General features: G+C 42.2%; 1 protein-coding gene across 9 annotated transcripts in view; it reads left to right on the top strand.

Moving 5' to 3' along the window:
• ZNF462 (zinc finger protein 462) overlaps positions 1–25,035 on the top strand; it is a 145,015-nt gene extending 119,980 nt beyond the window's left edge. For 7 of the 9 annotated variants that reach the window (XM_047829384.1, XM_047829394.1, XM_047829389.1 and 4 more), the window contains 4 exons: positions 1,895–2,118; positions 16,420–16,552; positions 20,877–21,000; positions 22,165–25,035. In XM_047829384.1, coding sequence (XP_047685340.1) covers positions 1,895–2,118; positions 16,420–16,552; positions 20,877–21,000; positions 22,165–22,372 — 689 coding nt within the window. In that variant the 3' untranslated portion in view covers positions 22,373–25,035. Of the gene's footprint in view, positions 1–1,894; positions 2,119–16,419; positions 16,553–20,876; positions 21,001–21,227; positions 21,499–22,164 lie in introns of those variants that run through there. The other 2 variants (XR_007146152.1, XM_047829388.1) reach the window with 2 other exon arrangements.
• Positions 25,036–25,476: the final 441 nt, after the last annotated feature.

Genomic DNA, 25,476 nt, shown 5'->3' with positions numbered 1-25,476 from the left:
AAATGTGTGGATTACATTATAATCATGTGTTTCTTAGCTGTCTGCTCTAGTTTGGTTTAAAAATATTTATATTTCTAAATAAGCGACTGACTCTTTGTATAGGGAAAATAACATATGCATTAGAGCTCTGGGGAGTGAGCAGCAGACATCACCTTCCACGCTTCCTTTGGCCAGCTTTTTGCTGCCCAATTAATCGCTGTATTCAAGGACTCCCAAGGCAATGACCGCCCTGCAGTGAGAATGTGGTAGTGGAGACTAAGGCATGGCCTTGGGTGGGGAAAATTCCCCGGGGGTCAATGCAGGCCAGCAACAAAGGGAGGGAGGGCTCACAGGGAGAATCGCATCAGTGCACAAAACACTGATGCTCTGGAAGCACACAGCTACTCAGTGACGCTGAGAAGAAATCACGCTTTCTTGACTTAATAATACATTGCTGTTTCTAAATAATATAAGTATATGTTGTGTGCGTCCATTTGTAAACTTTCAGAGTCTTCTGAAATCCAGACACAGCATGAAAACACACGCTATATTTGATCCCTGCATAAATAGCACAGATTTTAATTTTATCCCAGTTATGGATATCTGGCGCGTGCACCGATACTCTGGGCAGACTGGTGTGAAATTTAATTTGAGCAGTTAAACACAAGGGTGAGAGAGTGCAAAATAAACAAGCGCACGCATTTCCAGCCCTACAGCATTTGGTATGTTAATGGGAAAAGCACCCAAATCCTCTCTCTCTTTTATTTTTTCCCTTGTGACAATCAGATTACAGATTGTCTGAAAAGGCACAAATCCTCCCTATCTCCCACGCCGCCCCCACCTCCCCCTGCATGTTGCCTGCAGCCATTTCATTTGTGAGCTCTTCCGTAGTTAGAGCTGGAGTTTTAGTGAATGAAAATGTACAGGTCCTTTGTTTTTAGATTTGTTTTTAGATTAGAGATCCCCTTGGTTTCAGGACAAGGAAAACAGTCTCCTTGAGAACGTCTTGGAAGGGGAAACAGGAGTGGAATTTGGAAATGGTAGGACATAAAGGATTTGCAGTTGGACAGGCAGGGATGCAGATCTCAGCTGGGCCAATGGCAACATTTGCGACCTCTGGAAAGTTACTCAAGAGCCCTGTTCCTCGCTTTACTAATTTGCAAAAACAGGAGTAACTCCAGCCTAGTAGAGTTGCCTGGAAGGTGCACAGAGGCGGCACAGAGGTACTCGGGGGCCATCTGTCTTCTTCCTGCTTAGAGACATCTGTAGGTCCAGCCTAAATAGCCCTTGCTAAGGAACTGGGTTGTGCTCGTGGTTGCTGTCAGTAATCATTTATGTTGGTAAAAATGGCAGCCACTTCTGTTCTTCTCCCCTCCTTTGACCACCTCCATGCAGGAGTTAGTGAGCACCTTCCAGCCTGCCCACCTCTCTGTAAAGATCATTCTGGGTGTTAAGTACGCAGAGCTTTTGGCCACACGGGGCGCCTGGGTGGGTCAGTCGGTTGAACGTGTGACTTCAGCTCAGGTCATGGTCTCACGGTTCACGGGTTCAAGCCCCACATCGGGCTGTGCCAACAGCTCAGAGCCTGGAGCCTGCTTTGGACTCGGTGTCTCCCTCTCAGCCCCTCCCCCACTTGCTCGTGTGTGTGTGTGTGTGTGTGTGTGTGTGTGTGTGTGCTCTCTCTCTCTCTCTCTCTCTCAAAAATAAGTAAACATTAAAAAAACAACACCACCTACTTGTGCCAGAGGAAGGTGCTGTTTGGGGAATTGAGGGAGCGCGCATGTGAGTTCACAGACACGGACCCACGCGAAGCAGCAAAACTGGGTGCGTTTTTTCCTATATTCCAAAGAAAGAGCACGTGCTTACTTTCCCATCAGTAAAAATGTCCCCCTTTCCGTTCAATTTGTTTCCACAGAAGAGCGCGTCGTCCCCATTGAGGTGTGCCGTTCCAAACTGTCAAAATACTTGCAGGGAGTAGTTTTCCGCTGTGATAAGTGTACCTTCACCTGCTCCAGTGACGAGAGCCTCCAGCAACACATAGAAAAGCACAATGAACTGAAACCTTACAAGTGCCAGCTCTGCTACTACGAGACCAAGCACACGGAGGAGCTGGACAGCCACCTTCGGGAAGAGCATAAGGTACCTGCCCTTCCTGCCCCCGCCCCTCAGCATACGTGGGAGGTGGGGAGGGCGCCTGGCAAGGAGACAGAGCCGAGTTTAGTCACACCCCCCGTGTGACTTGAGCCAAAATAATGTTTAAGGTGAGGTTCGGTGTTTTTGCTAGGATGAAAGAAATACAGGGTCATTTTAGAGAATTGGAACACATAGATGGGGACAAGGAAAATCACCCCTCACGCTACCACCCAGATCCAACCGCGTAACATTTTCTGTCTCTTTGCCGCCCACCTTCCTTTGTTGCGCATCCTCCCGGCCACACCATAACATGAAATGTCGTGTGCTCGTCACATTTTTTTTTCTTGACGACCTAACAGGAATCATTTTTCCGTATTATTTTAAACGTATCGTCACAGGAGCTGACCAACTTTTTCTGTAAAGGACCAATAGTAAATATTTTAGGCTTCACGAGCCAGATGGTCTTAGTGGCAACTCCTCAACTCTGCCCTTGTAGCAAAAAAGCAGCAACAGACAAGACAGAAGTGAATGGGCGTGATGGCCTGGTTCCAGTAAAACTGTATTTCTGGAAGTAAGCGGCGGCCTGCGCTATGGTTGCTGGCCCCTGTCCTGGTGGCCGTGCCACCTTGTCCCTCAACCATGTAGGCTGTTTCCAGTATTTTGCTAACTACAGAGATTTTCCAAGGCATTCCTATTCGTGTCTGAACGCTCTAAGGGCCGTAAAATACATGTTTTATTTGGGGAGGAGGATTGATAAAGAACAAATCCGTACAAGACCTAAAATAAGGGGTTTGTGAAAAACGTCTCTTCAGAGGTCTTCTGATCAGAAGGCAGAATCCTATAGGACAGCTTCAAAGGGCTTATTTGGCACATTTGGGAACTGAGAGCATTGCTTCTGGTTTTGTGTATTGCCCAGAGTGCAGAGGAGGTAAGATTTGTATTTGTTTCACGAAAAAAAGCCTATTGGAATGTTTTCTAATTAACCAACACATCCAACAGATCAAGGGAGTGTTTACTTAAGGCGCAATGAGGATCGCTTTTGAGAGTTTCCTTTTTCTGTGATCTGTGTCCTCCTCTTCTCTGACCTTACAAGCCCACGTTATCAAGATGTTAGTCTGAATCATCCGCACCCGAGGGTCAGAATTTTTCTGTGGGGTGTTGAGAAAGAAGTCTGAGCTCTGTCCCCGACCCACAATGTAACGGTTTCATGGTCACTTTTCCGCTTTGGAATGCGTTCATTCTGTAAAGTGTCTGCCCAAAAACGAAAGCAGAGAAGAAAAGCCTGAATGGCCCTCACTGAAAAACTTTTTCATGTCCTTCCTTATTCAAACTTCCTGGGCATTTCTGCCCCCCAAACTCAAAAGGAAAACTCACCCATTTCAAACCCAGCTCTCTACATTTATGCACATGGATCTTATTTATGTCACCACCTCAGATCTTTTTATTATAGCGTTCAGGCCTTTGGGCTGGTATTTTGGGAGAGAGCAGACCCGGAAGATAAATTCTTCTCTGGTGGTTACACACTTGCTGTGAGTCACCGGTGAGAAGGTTAGAACCATGCAGATGTGGAACCAGAGGCTTCCCGAGCAGACGCGGAAGGTTGGGCCTTCCGGGTACCCATCGGGGAAATGGGCTGCTCTGGAAAAGAGGGGCCCAATTTAGAGCCTTTGGAACCACACAGATGTGAGTTTGAATCTCGTCTCCACTATTTACTGTACAACTGCAGCCAGTCACTTCGGTTCTGTGTCTCTTCTCCGATTTCCACATAGGAATCGTTTTCCCTTTCCCAGAAGTTGTGTAGGTTCAGTCCTGCTCTCCCCGCACTGGAGAGCCGGCGTGCTCCTCTCAGGAGCTGAGCTGTGGTACCCACCAGAAAGGCACTTCTATTCCCGAAGAACTAAAATGTATTTTAAACTCACTAATTATACCTTGCATCCTAGAAATGGTCTGTGATATTGTATTTTCACGATGCTTTTATAAAGCAGGATAGCAGTGCTGCTGAAACTGAAGTTTCGACTGGTAGGCAGTGACATACACTGGGGAAAAGTGGTCATTCATTGTGGTGACGTCAGCATTTATGGAAGGAGTATAAGAGTGTCAATGTACAGCGTACTGAAGGGGAGTTTGCTAATAATTCAAATACAAAAGACAAGGACCATAAGGCAAGAACAAGAAATTCAAGAATTGGAAAGGAAGAAATGAAACCACTCTTGTTCACAGACAATGTGATCTTTGTACGTAGAAAATCCAAAGTAATCTATTTAAAAAGCTGCTAAGAATATTAACTTAGTTTAGCAGAGTTGTAGGATATAAGGTAAATATTTAAAAATCAATTCCACGTCTACATACCAGTAATGGAAATCTGAAAATGAAATTTTAAAAAGATCAATTTTGTTTACAATAACCTCAGAAAGAATATGTTTAAGAATAAATTCAACACAAGAACTATGAAAGCTGCACACTGAAAATTACAAAATGCTGTTGAGAGAAATAAAAGAAGTAAGTTAATGCAATATGTACCGTATTCCTGGATTAGAGGACTCTGTATCGGCAACTCTTCCCAAATCGATCTACTGATTCAATGTAATCTCTGTCAAAATCTCTTTTCTTTGATAGAAACTGACAAACTGATACTAAAATGTAAATGCAAAGGACCTAGAATAGCCTGAACAGTGCGGAAGAAGAACAAAATTGGAAGACTTCGCCCTTCCTGATTTCAAAACTTAACCTTAAAGCTACAATACTCAGGAGCATCAGTGATGCCAGAAGTCCAGAAATAAATCCTCATCTGTGTGGTCAGTTGGTTTTTATCAAAGGTACCAAAGTAATAAGGAAAAGATGGTTCTTCAACAAACAGTGCTTGAATAGTTGGATTTCCACATACAAAACAATGATCGTTGACCCTTATGTCACTCCCAACACAAAAATTAAATCAAAATGGATCATAGACTTCCATGTATGAACTGAAACTATAAAACTTCTGGGAGAAAAAAGGTAGAAAATCTCCCTTGGGTTAGGGGAAATTTTCTTAGATATTATACAAAAGCTATGGACATTGAAAGAAAAAAAAATCGGTAAATTAGACATCATCAAACGTAAATTTTTGCTCTTCAGAGACACTATTAAGAAAACAAAAAGGCAAGAAACAGATTGGAAGCAAATTGCAAAGTCGCTTTCTGGCAAAGGATTTTAACCAAAATACACAAAGAACTTTTATAACTCAATAGTAAGAAGGTAATAATTCAATTAAGAATTAGAAAAAAATTTGAATAGACACTTAACCTGTGAGGATATACAAATGGCAAATGATCCCATGAAAAGACACTGAGTAAGATTCTTCATTAGGGAAATGCAGATGAGAACAACAGTAAGATACCACTACCTACCCACAAGAATGGCCAAAATTAAGACTGATAGTGCCAGGGATGCCTGGGTGGCTCAGTTGGTTAAGCATCCAGCTCTTGGTTTCCAGTCAGGTCATGGTCTCAGGGTTTGTGAGATCAAGCCCCACATCAGGCTCTGTGCTGATAGCTCAGAGCCTGCTTGGGATTCTCTCTCTCTCTCTCTGTCTCTCTCTCTCTCTGTCCCCCCCAACTCTCGCTCTCTCTCTCTCTCTCTCAAAATAAGCAGACTTTAAAAAAAAAAAAAGACCGATAGTGCCAAAGTGTTGGCAAAGTCGTGGAGAAACCAGAAATCTCATATAGCACTGGTTGGAATGTAAAATGGCATATTCACTTTGGAGCACTTTGGCAATTTGTTTAAAAGTTAAACAGACACTGGGTGTCTGGGTGGCACAGTCGGTTGGGCATCCGACTTCAGCTCTGGTCAGGATCTCACAGCTTGTGAGTTCGAGCCCTGCAATGGGCTCTGTGCTGACAGCTCAGAGCCTAGGGCCTGCTTCGGATTCTGTGTCTCCTCTTTCTCTGCCCCTTCCCTGCCCATGCTCTGTCTCTCTCTCTCTCTCAAAAATAAACATTAAAAAATCATAAAAATAAAAAATATATTAAAAGTTTAACAGACACTTAACCATCTGATCCAGCAAATCTACTTCCACATAAAGTGGATGGATAAACAAATGTGCCATATCCATACAACGGGATACTACTTGTCTATAAAAAGAAATGAATCTACTGAGACACAGAACAACATGGATGAATCTCAACAACGTCATGTTAAGTGGAAAGGATCCAGACATGAAAGATCACATGTTATATGATTCCATTTATATGAAGTTTCTAGAAAAGGCAAACTATGGAGTCAAAGCAGATCAGAGGTTGCTTGGGGCTGGAGGTTGGGAGATGGTTGCAGAAGTGATTAGGGAACTTCTCAGGGAGATAGAATTCTTAAGCCAGATTGTGGTGGGGGTTGCATAAACGCATGAATTTACTAAGACTCCCTAAACTATTTAAAACAGATGAGTTTTATGGTGAGTAAATTATGATCGTTGACCCTTATGTCACTCCCAACACAAAAATTAAATCAAAATTCTTCCTACCTGAAAGATTCAAGTTTCCCAAGACCTGACACATATAATAGATCCTCAGTAAATGTTAATGTCCTACAGGCTTTTACATCTTTATAAACTTGATCCTGGGAACAGATAGATCTACAAGATGCTGGAGATCAAGATTATTGTGCTAACCACCAAAAATAAAGCATGCAGTAGACTTTAGCAATTGGTTCTAAATTAAGGTTTACTTTTTTTCCCCCAGTAAGACTGTGTGTTGAGTGCATTGCTCATCATATTCTTCCACTGATAGCTTTAGGTGATTTTTGTGTGGTGGGGAGAATCTATGGAAGAAACTAAGAGACTGTAGGATGTATTTGCAGCCAAAGGACTTTGTTCATTAGGACTGGACGTCCAAACCTGGAGTTCGGAATTCTGCCTGCAAAAAACCCATAGACCTCAAGGAGTGTCTCTAAAGTTGTCACACTGTATCTATCATTCATGGACTAGACAGAATACTGGTACAGCAGGAAGGATCCTTGAAGTCAAATAAACCATTCCATTTAAGAACCAGACTCCCAAGTGCACTGGCTGTACACTGCCATGTTTATCCTCAGAAGCCAAGGTGAAGTAGAAGACATATGACAGCACCCTCATTTTTCACGTGACACACAGCATCTTGCCTTTCTAGACCTTAATCTTTGCGCCTGTGAACAAAGACTCACTTGCAATCTCTTGGAATCTAAAGTAAACAGTCTAGGAGGCTATTTGAAATTCTGTTTTTTCATCCTTCAGCTCTATTTTTCCAATCTCAGTAGGTCTGTTCTGTGATTTCTATGATTTCAGTCCCTCCCTCCTTCAGTCCTTCCCTCCCTCCCCCTCTCTCTCACTCACACACACACACACACACACACACACACACACAAAATGAAGTCCCGTATCAGTAGTGCCATTCATCAGTAATGCTGGTGAAAAATGAAGACGACATTTTTAAGAACCATGAAGTCATGAAAAAAAAATACCTTGCTCTTCTCCCATTTAAAAAACATTTTTTAAAGAAAGTTTAAGTATATGCAGTACCTTGTTAGTGTTCTTTATGATTCTGAAGTCTCTTTGCTAGTTTAAGGAACATAAAAATATATTATCTCTAACTTGGTTAGCTCATAAAATTGTCATGTTCGCTATATTAAATTTAGAAGGATAGTCTATTCAGGCAATACACATTCACTAATTGAATTTACTCTGAAATGTTTTTAATTTTTTATACAAATGGAGCCTCAGGCGGCCGAACTCTAAGGAACTCGTATCTCTTCCTCTTACTTTTTGCCAGTCTAGGGGAAGCAGCAGAACATTAAGCTCGGGAGGAATCCCCAACATTTTAGTTTCGCCAATAAAATCGTTCAGCTTTCTGGACTAGTGAAATCCATGGTGGCAAAAAAGTCACACAGAGCATTTGTGTTCCACAAAGGAAAGGAGAAGAAACAAAACCAAAGGAAAACCTTCCCAAATTCTACAACACACCTTTGGCCACACTTTTTTCTGGATCGTATTTAATTTCAAAACTTAGTACCAGCAGCTTTGTCTTGATCGACTGAGGATTTGTGCAAGGCGAATGTTTCTCTAAAAGATCATGTCATTTCAACTCTGCTTCGTCTTGCTTCTTGGTTTGTCAGCTACAGACCCTGCTTCTTTCAGGGACTTTGGAAGACTGAGAAATCAGAAGTAGATGAGCAAGAGGTGTGACTGTTTTTCAGAGGGATGTGCCTCGCAGAACCACACATGTTATTTTTCAAGTAGGCAGTTGAAGAGGTTCTCTGCCTGTAAATTTTGAAACTGTCCACTAAACTCTTCAGGGTTCATTGTTCCTGCTTCCGAGGCCGCATGAGACTGTTCTTGGTTAAGGAACCTATTTCAATCTGCCTCAACTTACACTTAACTCTTAACAAGTCTTTGTCTTGCCATTGGATGCAACATTCTTGAAATGGAAACCGCATTACTTATTTGTCTTTTCTTCCCAAATCTAGTCATGGTTCCCTGCATACAATAAAGTATCTGGTAGCTGTTTGCTAAATAAACCAATATATGAAATCGCTTTTCAAGTAGGAAATTTTAAGTATCCTGCTTGTTCATGTAAGCAAAATGTGGCAGCACTGACCGCATCTTTCCTCCCTAGATTTTAAGTGTAGTAGATTGGCAACAGCTCGTTTGGCCAGCAACAAAGTTCTTTGACTTTCTTAATGATGCTTCTTACTTGGCTTTTTCAGTACCTGTGACTGCAGTTATCCTGAGATTTTCCAAATAACTTCGTTTTGTCTGGGCTTTTGCTGAGCTAAGTCTGGCAGAAGCATCTTTTCTGCTTCTGACTCAGTGATTACAAAAGAAAGTAGATATTCTCCTTGACCTCTGTGCTCCATACCCTCCTGGGTACTTTTCTGTCCTTTCTTCTTATTGTTCTTAGAAAGGTTTTTATTTTGAAAAAAATTCTCAAAAGACTCTACTCCTCTATCCCATCAAGTTTTGAAACATTATAAAGTCACAGTACCTTTTTCTGCCTTCCTCTTATGTTCAGTCGGTATCTGGGGCGGGGGGGGGGGTGCTAATTTTGCATTTCTCTAGGTGATTTGCATTATAATGGGGAAAGCTGGAGCCATGGCATCTGAAGATATGAGTTCCAATCCTGGCTTTATCACTTAACTTGTTTAGTGTTGCTTTCCTCATCTACAAATATGGAAGGTAACACATCTCTCTCAGAGTGGTCATAAGGGTTTAAGGGATACATGTGAAAACACCTGGATTAATTTTTAGTATGTAATAGATATTTGTTAAGAATTGAACAAAATCTTTTAGAAAATGTCTAGTCTTATTAGCCAGCAAATTTTTATCATTGGGTACAGTATTATGAGGTTATTTATACTTTATGGTTTCCCATGGTTTTTATGTTACCAGTACATTCAAATAACATTTATTGTGTGTCAACTCGATGACCGACCTTAAACTCTGCGCTTATTTAAAGCTAAATAAGAAATGGTTGCTACCCTGGAAGAATTTATAAGCAAGGAGGTAACACAAGCTTAAGTAAAGAACCACAAGCCAGCATGATTTGTGCTTGATAGAGGTGTCTACAAAATAGGAGGGCAGCACGGAGCAAAGCAAATATGGTGTCATGGCTTCTCTTCTGTAGAACTTTAATATACTTAGCTGAATGTCCCTTCTAGAAGCTTTTACGGGAGCTCTGATCGAAATGCTCTGAATTCAAGATTTTTACCTGCACCTTTGACCATCTTCCTATAAGAAATCGCAGAGACAATGCTGTGCTGACCCTTTCTCCTACTGATTTCATTCTCGTTCTGACTTTCAAAGATAGGCAGAGATCGCTGGGTAGACCACCTGATATTATTATTATTTTTTAATGTTTATTTATTTATTTTTGAAAGAGAGAGCACAAGTGGAGGAGGAGCAGAGAGAGACACACAGAATGTGAAGTAGGCTCCAGGCTCCGAGCTGTCAGCACAGAGCCCAACATGGGGCTCGAACTCACGAACTGTGAGATCATGACCTGAGCCAAAGTCAGAGGCTTAATCGACTGAGCCACCCAGGCACCCCTAGACCACCTGCTATTATAAGTCAGAGGTTGGCAAACTCTAGACCATAGATCAAATCTGGCCCACTGCCTGTGTTTATATGGCCCACCAGCTAAGAATGGTTCTGATATTTTTAAATGACTGAAAAAAAATCAAGAGAGTAGTATTTCATGACACATGAAATTATATGAGTTTCAAATTCCAGTGCCTGTAAATACAGTTTCATTGGAACACAGCCATGCTCATCCATTTCTGTATTGTCTGTGGTTGCTTTCAAGCCCCAGCGGCAGTTGAGTAGTTGTGACAGAAACTACATGGTCCAGAAAGCTTGGAATACTTGCTTATCGGGCGCTCTGCACAAAGTTTGCCCACCATGCTGTAAGGCCTTTAAAATCTTTGCAGCTCTACGCATCCTTGGTATGGGACTGAGATGGGCATTTCTCGTGTAAGAGGCAGCTTTCCCGTGCTCTCTGGTGTCACTTCTTCTAGAAATAAAAATGTTCACTTTGGCCTTTCTTCGTAACATGAACATGCAGTGTTAGGTGACGTGAACATCCTGACAGCTTGTCCCTTTTGAAGGTACAAATGTTAAGTGAGAAGGAGGGGGAACTCTGGAAACATTAAGGGATTTTTTTCTTCATCGCGATCTCCCCCATTTAATGTCTGCGAAGTAATCTGAAGACAAGGGTGTCTGATTTCATTCTTTCGTTAACCAGCAAGTTTATATCAGTCTTGCCTGTAAGACTGGGTTTGTCACCATAGGACAGCATGAAAATGCATGTTCAGGGGCGCCTGGGTGGCGCAGTCGGTTAAGCGTCCGACTTCAGCCAGGTCACGATCTCGCGGTCCGTGAGTTCTAGCCCCGCGTCGGGCTCTGGGCTGATGGCTCAGAGCCTGGAGCCTGTTTCCGATTCTGTGTCTCCCTCTCTCTCTGCCCCTCCCCCGTTCATGCTCTGTCTCTCTCTGTCCCAAAAATAAATAAACGTTGAAAAAAAAAAATTTAAAAAAAAAAAAAAAAGAAAATGCATGTTCAACTTGTAATATTTGTAAATCATACAATACTTCTCCCCTTAGAATAAGCCTCGAATATGGAAATTCCTTCATACCTAGGGAAATTCATTCATTTTGCTGAATGGTTAAAAAAACAACAGACAGACAAACATAGTTGCAAAGCTTGAATACGAGGCGCGAGCACGGAAGGGCTTACAGCGTCAGCACACTCCAGTGTTAACGGGTAAAGGTTCTGCTGGTTGTTGGCAGTTCGTCTCACATTCTTAAGGGCTAGTGGCCTGCACAGGGGACTTTGGATTCATGGGCAATCGCAAATAACTTTCACGGATATAAGGATCTATATATAGTTTTACAGTCTGAGGGATTATGTATTTGAACAAGCCCATCTTCAAACACATGTATGGTTTCTTTTGCCTTCCAAAGGCTTCAAGGAACCAGGTTCTAAATCTCGAACTCTTACCCTTGGTCTTTCTCCCTCTCTTGTGGGCCTTTTGGGAGACAAGACAGTCAATTTCTTGGCACCTCCAGAGAAAGAAGTGAATTTCCCTCAGTATGTCCTCTGCATATGCGCAATCTCTAGGTCCGGAAAGTAACTTACTGGTATGATCACTTCAGAAGCCAACCTAGAAATCTGTTGGAACTTCAGTAAAGTCCATGGCTTTTGAGTTGATTTCACATCTGGAAATTTAGCCCATAAAGTGAAAGCTAAACATGAAAGAAAGATTTATATACAGTAAGATGGCTTGCTGCATTTTTAATAGTGAAAAGCCAAGAGGCAAAGGTGAACTCATATGGGGGGAGTCAAGTAAGGTGTAGTACATTCAGTTGGTTATAGTGATTGAAAATGATTATTAATGGTATTTATACCATGCCAAGCATAAAAGAAAGCAGGATACACACTTGTAGGTTTTAACATGATTACAGCAATTAAATAACTATGCATAGAGAACAGGAATACAGAAATACAATAACTCATTAACAGTTATATGTATAGATAGTTGGACCTGAAGCTTTTTCTATTTTCCAGTTATTCTTCATGCGTGCTTTTAGGAAAGAAAGACATAGTAAATTAAAACGAAGAAGTACTGTAGGCAGGAGAGAGCAGCACCCCCTCTAATGCAGACACTGCACCAGCCGTGGAGATCCAGCTGTGAAAGAGATGCACAGAGTGTCTGTCTGTCTGTCCGCATGAGCTTACAGTTCAGTGGGGGAGGCTCAGGCCATAAATAGTTAACCACTGAGCGGGAGGAGTTATAAAAGGGGAGGAGGGGTGCTGTGGAAGCATGCAGCCAGGACATTCAACCAAGGAGGAGTTTAGGGAGGATCCCCCAGGTGTAGTGACACGGAAGCAGGGCTAGAAGACGGAGGAGTCCCCTAGTGACAGAAGCAGGTAGAGAGAACTTCAGACAGAGAAAGTGGCCTGTGCAGGAAGAGGCAGAAAGTCCAGAGCATGGCGTAGTCCGGGAACATCAGTAAGTTCAGGATGGTGGCGGTTCAGGTGGTCTGGAGAAGGTGGGCCCGGTGAGGAGATAGCTGGCCATTTCCAACTACAGTGAGAAGTTGAGATTTTGTCCTCCGGGCAAGCGGAAACTGACATGAGTAGACTTACATATTTATTTTTAATCTCTCAGACCACACGGGAAAATAGATGCAAGACGGGATGCCGGGAAAGCACCGAGGAGGGAGGGAGGGGGCTTGCAGTGTTCCAGGTGAGAGACGGTGGCTCAAAACTGCAGCAAGGATGACCTGGTGGGTATGATGCTAAGTGAAATAAGTCAGAGAAAGACAGGTACCAAATGTGGAATCTAGAAAACGAACTAATAAACAAAGAAACAGACCCATAAGTACAGAGAACAAACTGAGGGTTGCCAGAAGGAAGGGGGTGGTGGGAGGGGCAAAACGGGTGAAGGGGAATAGGAAATACAGGCCTCCAATTATGAATGAGTCACGGGGATGAGAGGCGCAGCGTGGGGACTAGAGCCAGTGGTGTTGTAATGGCGACGTGGACTGATTGGACGTATCTACCATGGTGGTGACCGTAGCCTAATGTATAAACCAATCACCTCATTGTACACCCAAAACTACTGTAATATTGGGTGTTAGCTATACCTCCATTTTAAAAACCACGGTATTTTTAAAAAATGAATATGATAAAGCACTAACATCTTTGAGAAGTAATTAAAATTCCAAATAATAGTTAAAAGACATTTTTAATGCATCAAGGAGTCTTCCTGTTGTATTAATATCGGATGGCTGATTTGGGAATTTAAAGTTTAGGGAGAACCCAACATCATAAAGGGTTTTTACTTTAAAATCTTCTAGTTAAATAGCAAAATTTTGAGTTTTCACTTTGAAATCTTTTAATTGCCTAACAAAGATTTTAGAAAGCTTCAGGACAAATAAATCCCGGGTTAGCCCCGGATGAACGTCATACCGTGAAAATGTCATGTACTCTTTTAAAATTGTGCAGACTCCAACATGTTAACAGTTTTCCGGTGGAGGGATGATGGTGATGGGAAAATGGGCAAATACAGTCCTCAGAAAAACCCAGAAGGAGGAAAAGAAAAACATAACATTTGGTTTTGTGACAGATCTCCTTCTGTCATGAGTTCCCTGAGAAGCAGGGGCTTCTCCATCTAGCATGGGGCCTGGCATACGTGGGGTCCTTGTTGAAGGAACGAACAAATGACTGAACGGATAAATGACCTGATTAAAGGAGACATTTGAGGATTCTTTTTGACCTATCTTATCTTGGCTTCCTTATTTTCATTTCCTGGCAACGCCCACCCTCATGCCCTTCACACACACCTGCAGTTGCCCGGGCTAGAGGTGCAAAGCGGAGGAAGGTGGTCAGAAAAGGCTACGCTTGAGGCACCTGGGTGGCTCAGTCGGTTGAGCATCCGACTTCAGCTCAGGTCATGATCTCATGGTTCATGAGTTCAAGCCCCGCGTCAGACCGCTGCTGTCAACCCGCATCAGATCCTCTGTCCCTCTCTCTCTCTGCCTCTGCCCTGCTCGCACTCTTCCTCCCTCTCTCTGTCTCTCTCTCAAAAGTAAATAAACGTTTATGAAAACAAAAAAAGAAAAGAAAATTTTGGTCACATAAGGATATGTTACTTTACACATATTTCAAAGTTAGGTAAATTGGAACCTTGCCTCCTTTTCCTGAAAAACTGGCAACCCAGAAAACTTTTATTCAAATATTTGTCATAAATGCTATTTGGTTAAAACGTAGACTTTGTGGCTAAACATAACTTCATAAATATTCATTTACGATGCTTGTTATAAGTGTTTCCAAAAGCCAAAATTGGAAAAGGCCATGTTCCCAGAAAGGAGAAGGAAACTACATTTTGGGGAACTATTATGTTTTAGGTACTGGGCTGACCCCCTTTAACAAACGAGGACACTGAGGATGTACCTTGAGTAACTTCCCCACAGTCTCGTGGTTAATGGCAAACTGTGAACTCGAAGTCAGGTCTGTCAGACTTCAAACCTCATTCTCCTTCTGCTCTTCTTTTTTGGTTTTATGTCATACAAAGAAATAAAAGTCCTTGTGGGTCTGTCGGAGTGAGGCGTGGTAGATACATCCCAGGTAGGAAGGTGCTGCAAGCAGAAGTCCCTTGAAGACAGTTACCGTGAACTGTTAGCGAGAAAGAGCACTAAAGATTCTGAACGTGACTCTTCCTCCCTCTCACCTTAGTCCATTAACTTTTCATTTTAATTAATTCTGCAGATGAGCAAAGCAAGCTCTTGCCGTCCCTGAGCGTTTAGCAATGAGAGCAACAGAAACTTCTTTTCTCCCTCATGTTGGGCTGTTGGCAAAGTCCACTGTCAACCGATTTCATGGATTGCATTATTCAAGTCGGATCAATTTATTATTCCTGTCACTTTAAAAGTGTGTTTATCCTGAGTTTTCTTCCTCCTTTTGCACGCTGCCTACCTTCTACAGGATGTTGTTGGGGCAATATTAAGTCTTTTCACAGGACTGTCTATTGGCCCTGCTACTCTGAGTCTTTTTCTCTCGCATTTGTCACAGTTGATGATGATGTTCCCATCTGCCAGGCATATGGAATTGGTGGTGCTCAGCAAATCTTTGTTCCAGTCTGGTCCCAGAGAGTATTTTGGGATTATCTTGTAAATTCTCCCTTTCCTCTCCTGTGCCCTCAATATGCTCTGTCTCTTCTGTAGCAGCTCTTGAAATCTACCTTGAAATCTAATGAATGATGTCTGCCTTCCCTCCCCAACTAAACTGTGAGCCTCTGGAGGCCAGGACAGGGTCTCACTCATCTCTGTGGGTCCCTCCCCCGGCCCCCAACAGGGGGAGCACGGCACCTTCCACAGAGGAATAGCCCATCGCAGTTGAATGACTTGAGACATACTGTTGGCTTGAGTCCCGTGCTAACCTGTCATTCCTGATAATTATATGCATACAAACTGGAGAAACTCTGAAAATAGATTAGTCAAGAAGGTAAATTTTGTGCTACTGTTGACGTAAGAACCCTAAACGTAACATCATTATAAAGTTTTTTTAGTGTGGATTTTTATTTCCCTTGGGTGTTGTTTGGAAGAAAGTTTGGATTCCCACATTATTCTAACCATGTTTTACATAAACAAAAATCAGCCATAGTTAACACTTAAAGGGCTTTTAGGAGTTACTCGTCTAGATTCTTCTCAGGTAGTCCCAGCTTCAATCTACACGTTATGGTCAGCTTTGAAAACAGTAACACTAACAGTGACAGTATTGTTTTCCATTTACTGGAGTTAGGAGTTGGATAGTTGTTATCTGGCCTAAGCTGGGGTAGCCCCCAGACCTCCAGGCTTATAAGACTGTGGGGAAGAAGGTTGTGACTCTCATGCTAAGTTTTCAGGAGCCTTCCAGAGCCTCTTCTCCTCCAGAGGTGTTTGAAACTTAGGTAGTTCAAAAAAGTTACACCTTTGAAATCAACTCAAAAGGTATCATTGGACACCTACTCTGTACCCCAGGCTTTGTGATACTTTGATTTCCTGTTGACTGTAGCTCACATTTTATACTAAATCTAGTAAGGAAGGTCCAGTGTTCCTTTAAAAATGTTGGAATGTGGGGTAAAGGACAGACCCGCCTCTGGAATAGTCAAAGTGAAGAAAAGGGTCTCCAAGGCATTGGTGTTGTACTGTCCTGATTCCAAAAACACGGTCATTGGAAGATGATGTTGGAAAGATCTCTCCCCCAGGGAGAACCCTGTTCAGTCTGTGGTTCATTATTCTATCATTTGTTTGGGCCTTTTTCAGGTGAGCCGTAACTTTGAGCTGGTTGGACGGGTTAACTTGGATCAGCTGGAACAGATGAAGGAAAAGATGGAGAGCTCCAGCAGTGATGACGAGGACAAGGAAGAAGAAATGAACAGCAAGGCTGATGACAGAGGTTAGTCTCAGCCCTGCCCTCGGAGGCCCAGATGGCATCTAGCACGTCCATGGTGAGACAGAAGGGAGGCAGAAGGTTGTTGTAGGAGGAGCAGAAGGAATGATCCTTCTTAGTTAAGTAGCAGAACAGACTGACTTAAGAAACATGTCAGGGGCCATGTCTTTGTAAACTATTACCAGCCATAGAAACTTCAAGGAAAACAGACATTTTCTAACTATAGCTATATGTTTGTTAAAAAATATATGGTGGTGATTTGTTTTTAATAAGGACCACTGGTGTCTGGGGAAGCTTCACAATAAGGATGGGCAGACAGTAACATAGAGGACACCGTAAATGTAAATGAGCTTAACGTTTTATTACGAGGAATGTAAGTGAACTTCCCATTGAGCGCTTACGTAAAATTCCTGCTGCTAGGGCAGCCACTGCTGTGTGGTGGGGGAGGCTGCAAAGAACTCGAACCCTGAGCCCTCTCCGGAAGTCCCTCTGCCTGGCCCTTAACACCTTGTAAAGAGAGAGAAAGGGAGCGACAGTTTTCATTCAGCCGTGTGTTCACAAAGCAAGCTTTCATGGGATTTGTGTACTCTTTTTCCAATTTCCTCTGAGTCCAGGATTATTCTCAAGATAAAGCTTTTCAAAAGTATATCTATATAGCCATTCAAAAAAAAATGTAGGCCTACATTTATATGATCTAGAGTTGGTTTTCTGTATTGTTCAACATAGAATATTGTGGAAATCCCCAGAGGGTGCATATAAGACTGTGGGTTTCAGATGTGTTAGTGTAGTTATTAGGGATTCATCAAAAGCACCTGGATAACAAACATGAGAAATACACAGGATAGATACCATCCCAGTGACGATAAGAATGGGATGAGGTTATCAGCATGGAGCATCCTTATGTGCCACGTCCAGTATTTTCTTTAATCTGATATCATGTAGAGGGTTCTGCAGTTGGCCTGCCTGAATTTGGCTCCCAGTTGTGCTATTAACTAGCTCTATGGCTTTGGGTAAATCGTTTTATCCCATCTGCGTTCATTACTGACAATAATAATATCACCTACCTCCTAGAGATGTGGAGAGCTTAAATGAGATGATGTACAAGACACCAGCGCAGTTCCTGAAGCATAGTAACCACCTCATCGATGATAGCCCTGCCATGTCATGTATTATCATTTTGCAAAGGGGGACATACAGTCCCAGAAAATTTAAGAGTTTGTTCAAAGGAAAAACATATATATTGGAAGCCGAATTTAGGTCTTCTGGCTCCAAAGCCAAGATCTCTTTACACTACATCTCATTTCTCGAACACTTTGAGCAGTAGGATGTTCTTCACTGAAGGGAACCTAGACCTGAATCCCCTTAGGGCCTCCCTCCGAGGTGCACGTCTGCAGAATGTCATTGTCTCCCCTCCTTACCCCGTAGGTCTGCAGGCCTCCAAATGCCTCTTTGGTGGCCATTTCGCTTGGAGGTTCTCCTCCCTGTTCTCTTTCCTGCCCAGCCCCTCTTCCACTCCATCCCCACCATGACAACCGTAGCAGGGGACCACAGGTTTGCAGTGTGGGGGTCCATTCGGGCCCCTGAAGTCCCAGTGAAGACAACAGCAGGGACTGCCCGCTCTTCAAAGCCCCCGTACCCATGGTCAACCTGAAAAATGAGTGGACAAATAAAACACCCTACCACGTAGGTTGATTGCGCTTGTAAAGTTACGACTGGTATTAGTAGATGCCTTAGTGATCCATTTCTTGCAAGGGAAATGGCTGTGATCTGAGGAAGCATGGTTTCTAATTTTCTTTTCCTTTTTTTTTTTTTTAACATTTCACAAATATGTTCTTAGTGATGAATTCTTTAACGTCTGTGCACTGTTAGCAGAGTTCTCCAGAAGAGGATGCTTTTGACAGGGGGGACAGAGGCTCCTTTTGCTTCATGGTGCTCTGTGCCCTGCTGTTGTTTAGGAAATAAGTTATTCCTTGTTGGTTACTATGGCTTGTTTTCATCTCTAAGGCTGAGCACATACGATTTTAGAGGTTACAAGTGTTGCAGAGGCAAGAAGCCCTTTTAGTCTTCCCCTCCCTGTGACTCCTCCAGAATGAAAGCATAGCAAATTAGAAAAATAGATGGCAGTTAGGTGCGTGGGGCACCAGGCAAATTTCCTTCCTTGCCTGGCTTGGCCGCCCCCTTTGCGTGGGCACTGGGGCGACAGACCAGTTCGGTTTGACTGTAAAGAATTTCATGGTGTCTGATCACTTCTCACTGGAAAGTGTAGTATCCACATTCATGAGCCGTAACCACATGGTGGGGGGGCATGTATTCCTCTCTCTGAGGGTAGGGGATTTACATGAGTAACTTCTAGTAATGTTAATGAGAATTACAAGCCTAACCCTCCCCATCCCCCTCTCCGATCCTTGAAAGAACAGCCTCCTTTGTCTCATCTCCTTTGAATCCATTCTCCACCATCTAGGTATATTCTTGCCAATGAGAAGAAATGGCACACAATAGCCTCGGGGAGTTTTTGCCAGACGGTCTGTCTTCTAGGAGTAGAGCGGGAGGTGGCTTTAGTGCAGCTCTCAGGGCTGATGGAGAGCTATTTGATGTGTGACAGGTAATGACTGGCCTCCTCCTTTGAGGATGAAACAGCATGAGCCATTGGAAAGAATAGATGACTGGTTTCATGTTTCCTAAGGGTAAAGGAGCAAATGTGCCAGGAGCATGCCCCTCGTTGGCAAGTGTAGACTTTCATCAGGCACTCTCAGTGCAGGGGGCTCATGTCCTTGTAGCCACCCCATTCCCAGCGCCCTTTCCAACACGGGAAATAGAAGACTGACCGTGGCCATGTCGCAGGTCCTGCCTAGGAAGCTCAGAGGGAATTTGAAAGAGAAGAAACCAGGCATGAAGAAATCAAAATTAACCCAAGCAGAATCCTCCCCACCCCCCTCTCATTATGCAGTTGGGAGGAGTCAGGAAGGCATTCTGTTGATTTCTTGCCCAAGATAATCCCTGCTAAGGAATTAATGCGCAGAGCAGATGGTGCTGTCTCATTTCCAATGAAAAGAATCAAGGAAGATAGTCTGTGCAATTATTTTTAATGGCTTGTGTGGTGATCTTCTTAATTTGTGAGAAAATGTTTCATCTTTTGTTAAAACTGGCCCATTCACATAGCGTTTTGTGCTAAAGATTAAGGCAGCACAGAGACACCTATCCTGTTAACATCATCCTGAGGATTTTATTAGATGAAGTGTTTCAACCAGAGGACATCTTCCTGTAGCATCTTGTATGTACAAGCATAGGGTGATCAGATATGTAGAGATGATGGACATTTCCCTGTATGCTGCCCTCACTCTGCTGCGTGGCTGCAGGACCGTCTCGGCCCTGCTGTTTATTATCCACAAGGAGATTGGCTCTCTGTGGTGTAATGAAAGACATATGGGCTTAGGACTCGGGAGAACACAAAGGCCACGTGAGCTCTCATCTTTGAGTTTGCCAGGAGGAGTGGTCTGTAAACAATTAGCCAGCCAATCCACATTGATCAGACCCCTAACATGTGCCCAGCGCCATGGAGAAAACAAAACGACCGTCAGTATTTGATGTTTGCAACAGACCTTCCAGAAATGTCTATACCCCCACATTCATGAGTACCACCAATTGAGGAGTAGATGTCAGGCAGCCAGCCAGGGGCCCTCACTAGCTCAGGACATACTTTTACAAACTGGCCTCCCCGCTTCCCAGGATTCTTGTTCACGCTAGCTTCTTTGCTCGCAGATCTCATTCAGTGCTCGTTGCCACCCTGTGAGGTGTTGATTATGACATCCGTGACAGATGAGCACAAGTCGTGAGCCCTCAGCTCTACTTGGAACGCATCGAAACCCTGAGGTCTGCTACGCGTAACCTGGTCCAGTGCCTCTCTATATTCTTTTTAGTGAGCAAAGATAAACCTGTGTCAAATAGAAAATGAATAGGTGCTAAATAGCGAGGCACTGGTAGAGCATCCTAGAAGGAAGAGATTCGATAGAAAAAACTGCCGAGACGCTGTTGGAATGGACAGAAGGGGTTCTTCGGGCCAGAAAGACCCAGACTATTTGTGATGAGGCAGTGAGGAGGAACAGGGCCGCTGGGGGCCTGGGACCCAGGAGCTGCTCTTGACGGCTATCCAAGAAATGCCCTGACGTGAGAAGCCAGTAGGAGAACTAAGAGTAAGGAATCTGGAAATTGCCTTCATGGAGGGTTTTACGGGTGAAAGTAGGAAAGAAAGGAGGTTTCCTAATGAATGTTGACTTCCCTCTTCTGCTTCCTCCCACAGCACACAGGTAACACTTCTGCTTTCTCCTCACAGATCTGATGAGATTTGCTGACCATGGGGCTGCTATTAACACTGAGAAGCGTTTTCCATGTGAATTTTGCGGACGGGCGTTCTCACAGGGCTCTGAGTGGGAAAGGCACGTGCTCAGACACGGCATGTAAGTTGAGCCGTCCCAAGATGCCTTTGCCCAAAGTGAGAAGTGGCAGGGAGAGCAGGTTCTGTTTTTTTGTTTTTTGTTTGTTTTGTTTTGTTTTGTTTTTGGTCCCCCTGACAATCCGTAGGTCCTTCCCTCTGTGTCACACTTTATTTCTGGGCTTGGGAGGAGAGGCAGCCATCAGGAACTAGGTTTCTTCTTTTCTGTTGGTTTTTTCAATGGTCACCCAGACACAACTCAAATGAGGAAAAATCATCTTTACGAAAGACAAATCCCACTCAAGCCCTCGCGTGGAAGTTTAGCGTTCTCCAGCCAGTGTCCCTTCAGCTTTCATTAGCCTGACATTCTCTGATAGAGCGTGGACCGGGGTCAAAAGATCTGGCTTCTGTTCCTGCCTCTGTGATGACTCATTCCCTGAGTGGCCTTGAACATTCCCTCGCACCTCTTGGTGCCTTCAATGCTCTGCCTCGGGGACAGAGCCAGCTTCTGCCTGCCTCCCAGGTAGGTGGGAGCATATACATAAAACACTTGTAAGATCTTTGAACATAAAACCGTCCCCTAGATGAGGCACTCTTAGTCTGCCAGACAGAGAGAACCCAGGAGTCAGTTCCTGAGTAGAAAATGCCCCTGAAACCCCAAGCATCTAAACTTCAGAGAACCTAACTAAGTTTCCCTAGACATGGGTTCCATCTTTGGGTTTTTACTTTTTGTTTGTTTTTTATGATTTGTTTCTGGATCCATCCATTAAATCTTTACCTGAGTTGCTCTTTTAGTCTTCATAAATATAGCCAATCTCCAAGCTTATGGGTTACACAGAGGAGTTTGAGCATAAGACAGTTCTTGCTATTACTACCAGTTATGACCTATCACCCAGTAGAAGAGGGAACATAAAATAATTATGTTAATGTGGACACAAGGCATGGTATAATCAAAACAGAGTATAATAATGGCTATTTTTGTAGGTTCACATCTTTAATAAGATGCTGAAATACATGACCTAAGCATAACATGTAGCAAAGGATAAATCACTCAGAATTTACTCATATGTTCATGGCATTTATGCAAAGGAAACCCCAAGGTCTTTTTAGGATCAGGGAAATAAGGACTTTTTTGTTTAATTAGGAAAAAAGGCATACTCATCCATCTCTACCATCACTGTTTCTCCAGGGCGTTGAATGACACCAAGCAGGTGAGCAGAGAAGAAATCCACCTGAAGGAGAGTGTGGAGGACAGTATTAAGATGCCCTCTATAGAGGAAAAGGAAGATGATGAGGCAATCGGGATAGACTTTTCCCTAAAGAGTGAAACAGTAGCCATCTGTGTAGTAGCTGCTGACAAATCTCTCCTGGAGAATGCAGAGGCCAAAAAAGAATAAGCGTTTGGTGAACTTCTTAATCAAACCGTACTTGAACCGTGATGAGAAAGTGGGGAGGGCCAGCTTGGGCTGAGAAGGGCGGGGACAGAAAAGAAGACAGAACAAAGCTGCTTTTTAGGACTGAACAATCTATTTTCAAAGCACTGGTACCTGTGTGAGTGAGTATGTAAATTAAAGTTATTTAAATGGTTGGAATATGTGGCTCCTTTTCCATCACTACACCTTTTCTTCCGGATCTTCATCATGGAAGTGTCATTTGTTGCGGAATATGGAAGCACCTCCCATGCACACGGTGTGCTCTGTGGTGGTCTTGGACAGGATGTGGAAACAGAAGCTCCGTGACAGTACAAGACTTCTCTTAGGGGAACAACTTTTTGACGCACATCTTTCGGTGCGTTTTTCTAGTTTTAATACCTTAAGCTTTTTCAAGACCTAACTGCAGCCGCTTTGGGAAAAAACAAACAAACAAACAAAAAAAAACACAAAAAAACAAAAACAGAAAACAAAAAAACTGCTTTGCATAAAACAGTCACCTGTTTCCTAGTACCTCAAACTTAACCAAGGGAATTCTCTGCATTTGTCAGTACTACCTGTCGTCGTTGTGGTTAAATGTAGAGAGAACTGCTGGGCAAGACGGTGAATGGAGAAAAAAAAAAGAGAGTTTTAAAGAAAGGAACACAAATTGTGCTTAAAATCCCCACGTGGGTTTTATTTCTTAAAATACTGTGATTTTTTTAATTATTTTAGTAAAAAACAAAACAAAAAAAAGAAACAGACTTTAATTATTAGATAACTGTTTGTGAATTGTCATCCTTTATTCCAGGTAAGCTGTTTATTAGTGTTCAACTATAATTTAGAATTTGGTAGATTCATGTGAGCTAATTTTACGGTGACTGTGGAGTTTTGTTTGCCACATGTTTATTTTCTATCAATTTGAGTGTTACAAACACAGCACAATTCAGTTTTCACATAAATTGTTTTTTATGTGCGTGTTGTTGTTTTAATTTGGGGGTAAGGGAGATTTAGTTTTTTGTGAATAGGAATGTCTTTATTTTAAACATGGAAATAACAAAGAAGTTAACTTTTTTTTCCCCTTAATTTAACTAAAGAACCAAACTTTTCGGCACAGCTATGCAGCTTGTGGGCCAGACGAGGAAGTCCTCTTCACCCTTTTGTTGCTTGTCAATTAACACATTATCCGTCTCACACAAATAATTTCTGTTAGGATGGGCTGGCTTTTGTGTGTGATTTAAAAATCTGTGTTCTGTTTTTGTTTGCATTGTGTTTTGGGGGAGGGTTTTTTTCATTTATTTTGTGGAACAAGGGGATATGCTAGAATCCCATCCCTTTGGTGAGTGGACAAGAAATACTTATATCCTATAAGGAGCCTGGAGAACTACTTTTTTTTTTTTTTTTTTTTTTTAATGTAGCTGCCAGCTGCTCTGTTTCCCAATATTAGCTTTTTCAGGAGGGAGCAGCTTAGACTAAATCTAAATCTACATTTATAATATGTTCTGATGGTGAACAAAGGGTTTCATTCCAAAAAGTAGAAAAGAACTTTCCTTGAAGCCTAGGTTATAGAAGCCTGTGTGCGTGTGTGCTTGGATGTGTGTGTGCTCGTGTGTATGTGTGTGTGTGAGTCCTTTGGTTTTCATGTTTTGTTTTTTTGTTTTTTGTTTTTTGTTTTTACTTGGAAGGGTTTGGGAGGGGGAGGGAAGAAAGGGGCAGGGAATCCTGAGATGACAGTGTCCCACACAGCTTCAAATAAAATCCATGGAAAGATATTGCATTTGTGGAATAGGTGCTTACTTGAAAAGCATGTTCTTCTTTTATTTTCTTGCTGTTAAAAAGTTTTATTTGTAGGGAGTTTCTTTTAATTTAATTTTTTTTTTTTTAGGGATGGGGGCCATCATGTGGAAACCAGACAATGGGGAAAGTGTGATCTAGACAAAGATAACATTTTGTGTCCATATTTGTTTTTAATTGGCCTCATTTCAAATGTATTAAACAGTTCCATACCTGGATTGGGTGTTTGTATGGTTACCAAAAAAAAACAAAAAAACAAAAAAACAAAAAAAAAAACAAAAAAACAAAAACAAAAACAAAAACAAAAACAAAAAACAAAAAAAATCAAGCAAAAAAAAGGAAAGAAAGAAAGAAAAAGGAAAAAAAAACAGAAAATAATTGTGACATGCTTTTATCACTACTTTATTTTTCAAATAACATGTAAATATTGTAATCCATTGGATTTTGTTTTGCTAACCTGTTAATAAAAATATGGGACCATTATCCTTTTAACAAGGCTAGAATGTCATTTTTTTCTTTTTTCAAACATATACCTGATATTTTGTGGCCGCACATTTTGGATGCATTATTATAATTCTGTTGACTGTAATGACATAGAATTTACAACATTTTTTTGTTTAATTTATACAGAGGACATTTTTTTTTCAGAGCTTGAGAGAAGATAAATAGCAAAATGAGAACCTGTTGACTCCAATAATCAGTGTTTCCCAATACTTGATAGGAGAGAGGGAGATTCTGAGTTCTTGAAGCCAAGGGTTTAAAAAACAACAAAACACACCAGTAGGTTATTCAAGTTGTTTGCAACATACATTTTGTAATGAAATGTGAGAAATTAATAAAGAATTTTTTTCACATGTGTTTATGTGCATCTGTTGTAGATCATTTACAGATAAGAAATGTGGGAATAATAACAGTGTTGTCTTTCAGTGCATGTACAGGAGAGCTAATTCAAGCCACTGAGTCTACACAGGTATGGAAAGCAAAGGTAATAGTAAGGTGAGGTATGAGCTGGGAGTTTTAAAGTTAATATTTCTACATCAGATATTTATCATCAATTGGGGGAATTTTATGGAGGGAAGGTTTTCCACCAAAAATGTGAATCAAAGTGCTATATGAAGCTCGAGAAGGAGGAAGTACTAATGAATAAATGTCATCTGGGGACCCTGAATCTATGAGCATAGTTATTTTATTTTTTTTTTTATTTTTTTTTTTTAATTTTTTTTTTCAACATTTATTTATTTTTGGGACAGAGAGAGACAGAGCATGAACGGGGGAGGGGCAGAGAGAGAGGGAGACAC

Source organism: Prionailurus viverrinus, chromosome D4, assembly GCF_022837055.1.
Source record: "Prionailurus viverrinus isolate Anna chromosome D4, UM_Priviv_1.0, whole genome shotgun sequence".
In the NCBI taxonomy this organism is placed as follows: domain Eukaryota; kingdom Metazoa; phylum Chordata; class Mammalia; order Carnivora; family Felidae; genus Prionailurus; species Prionailurus viverrinus.
This window is presented reverse-complemented; position numbering and strand designations above follow the sequence as displayed.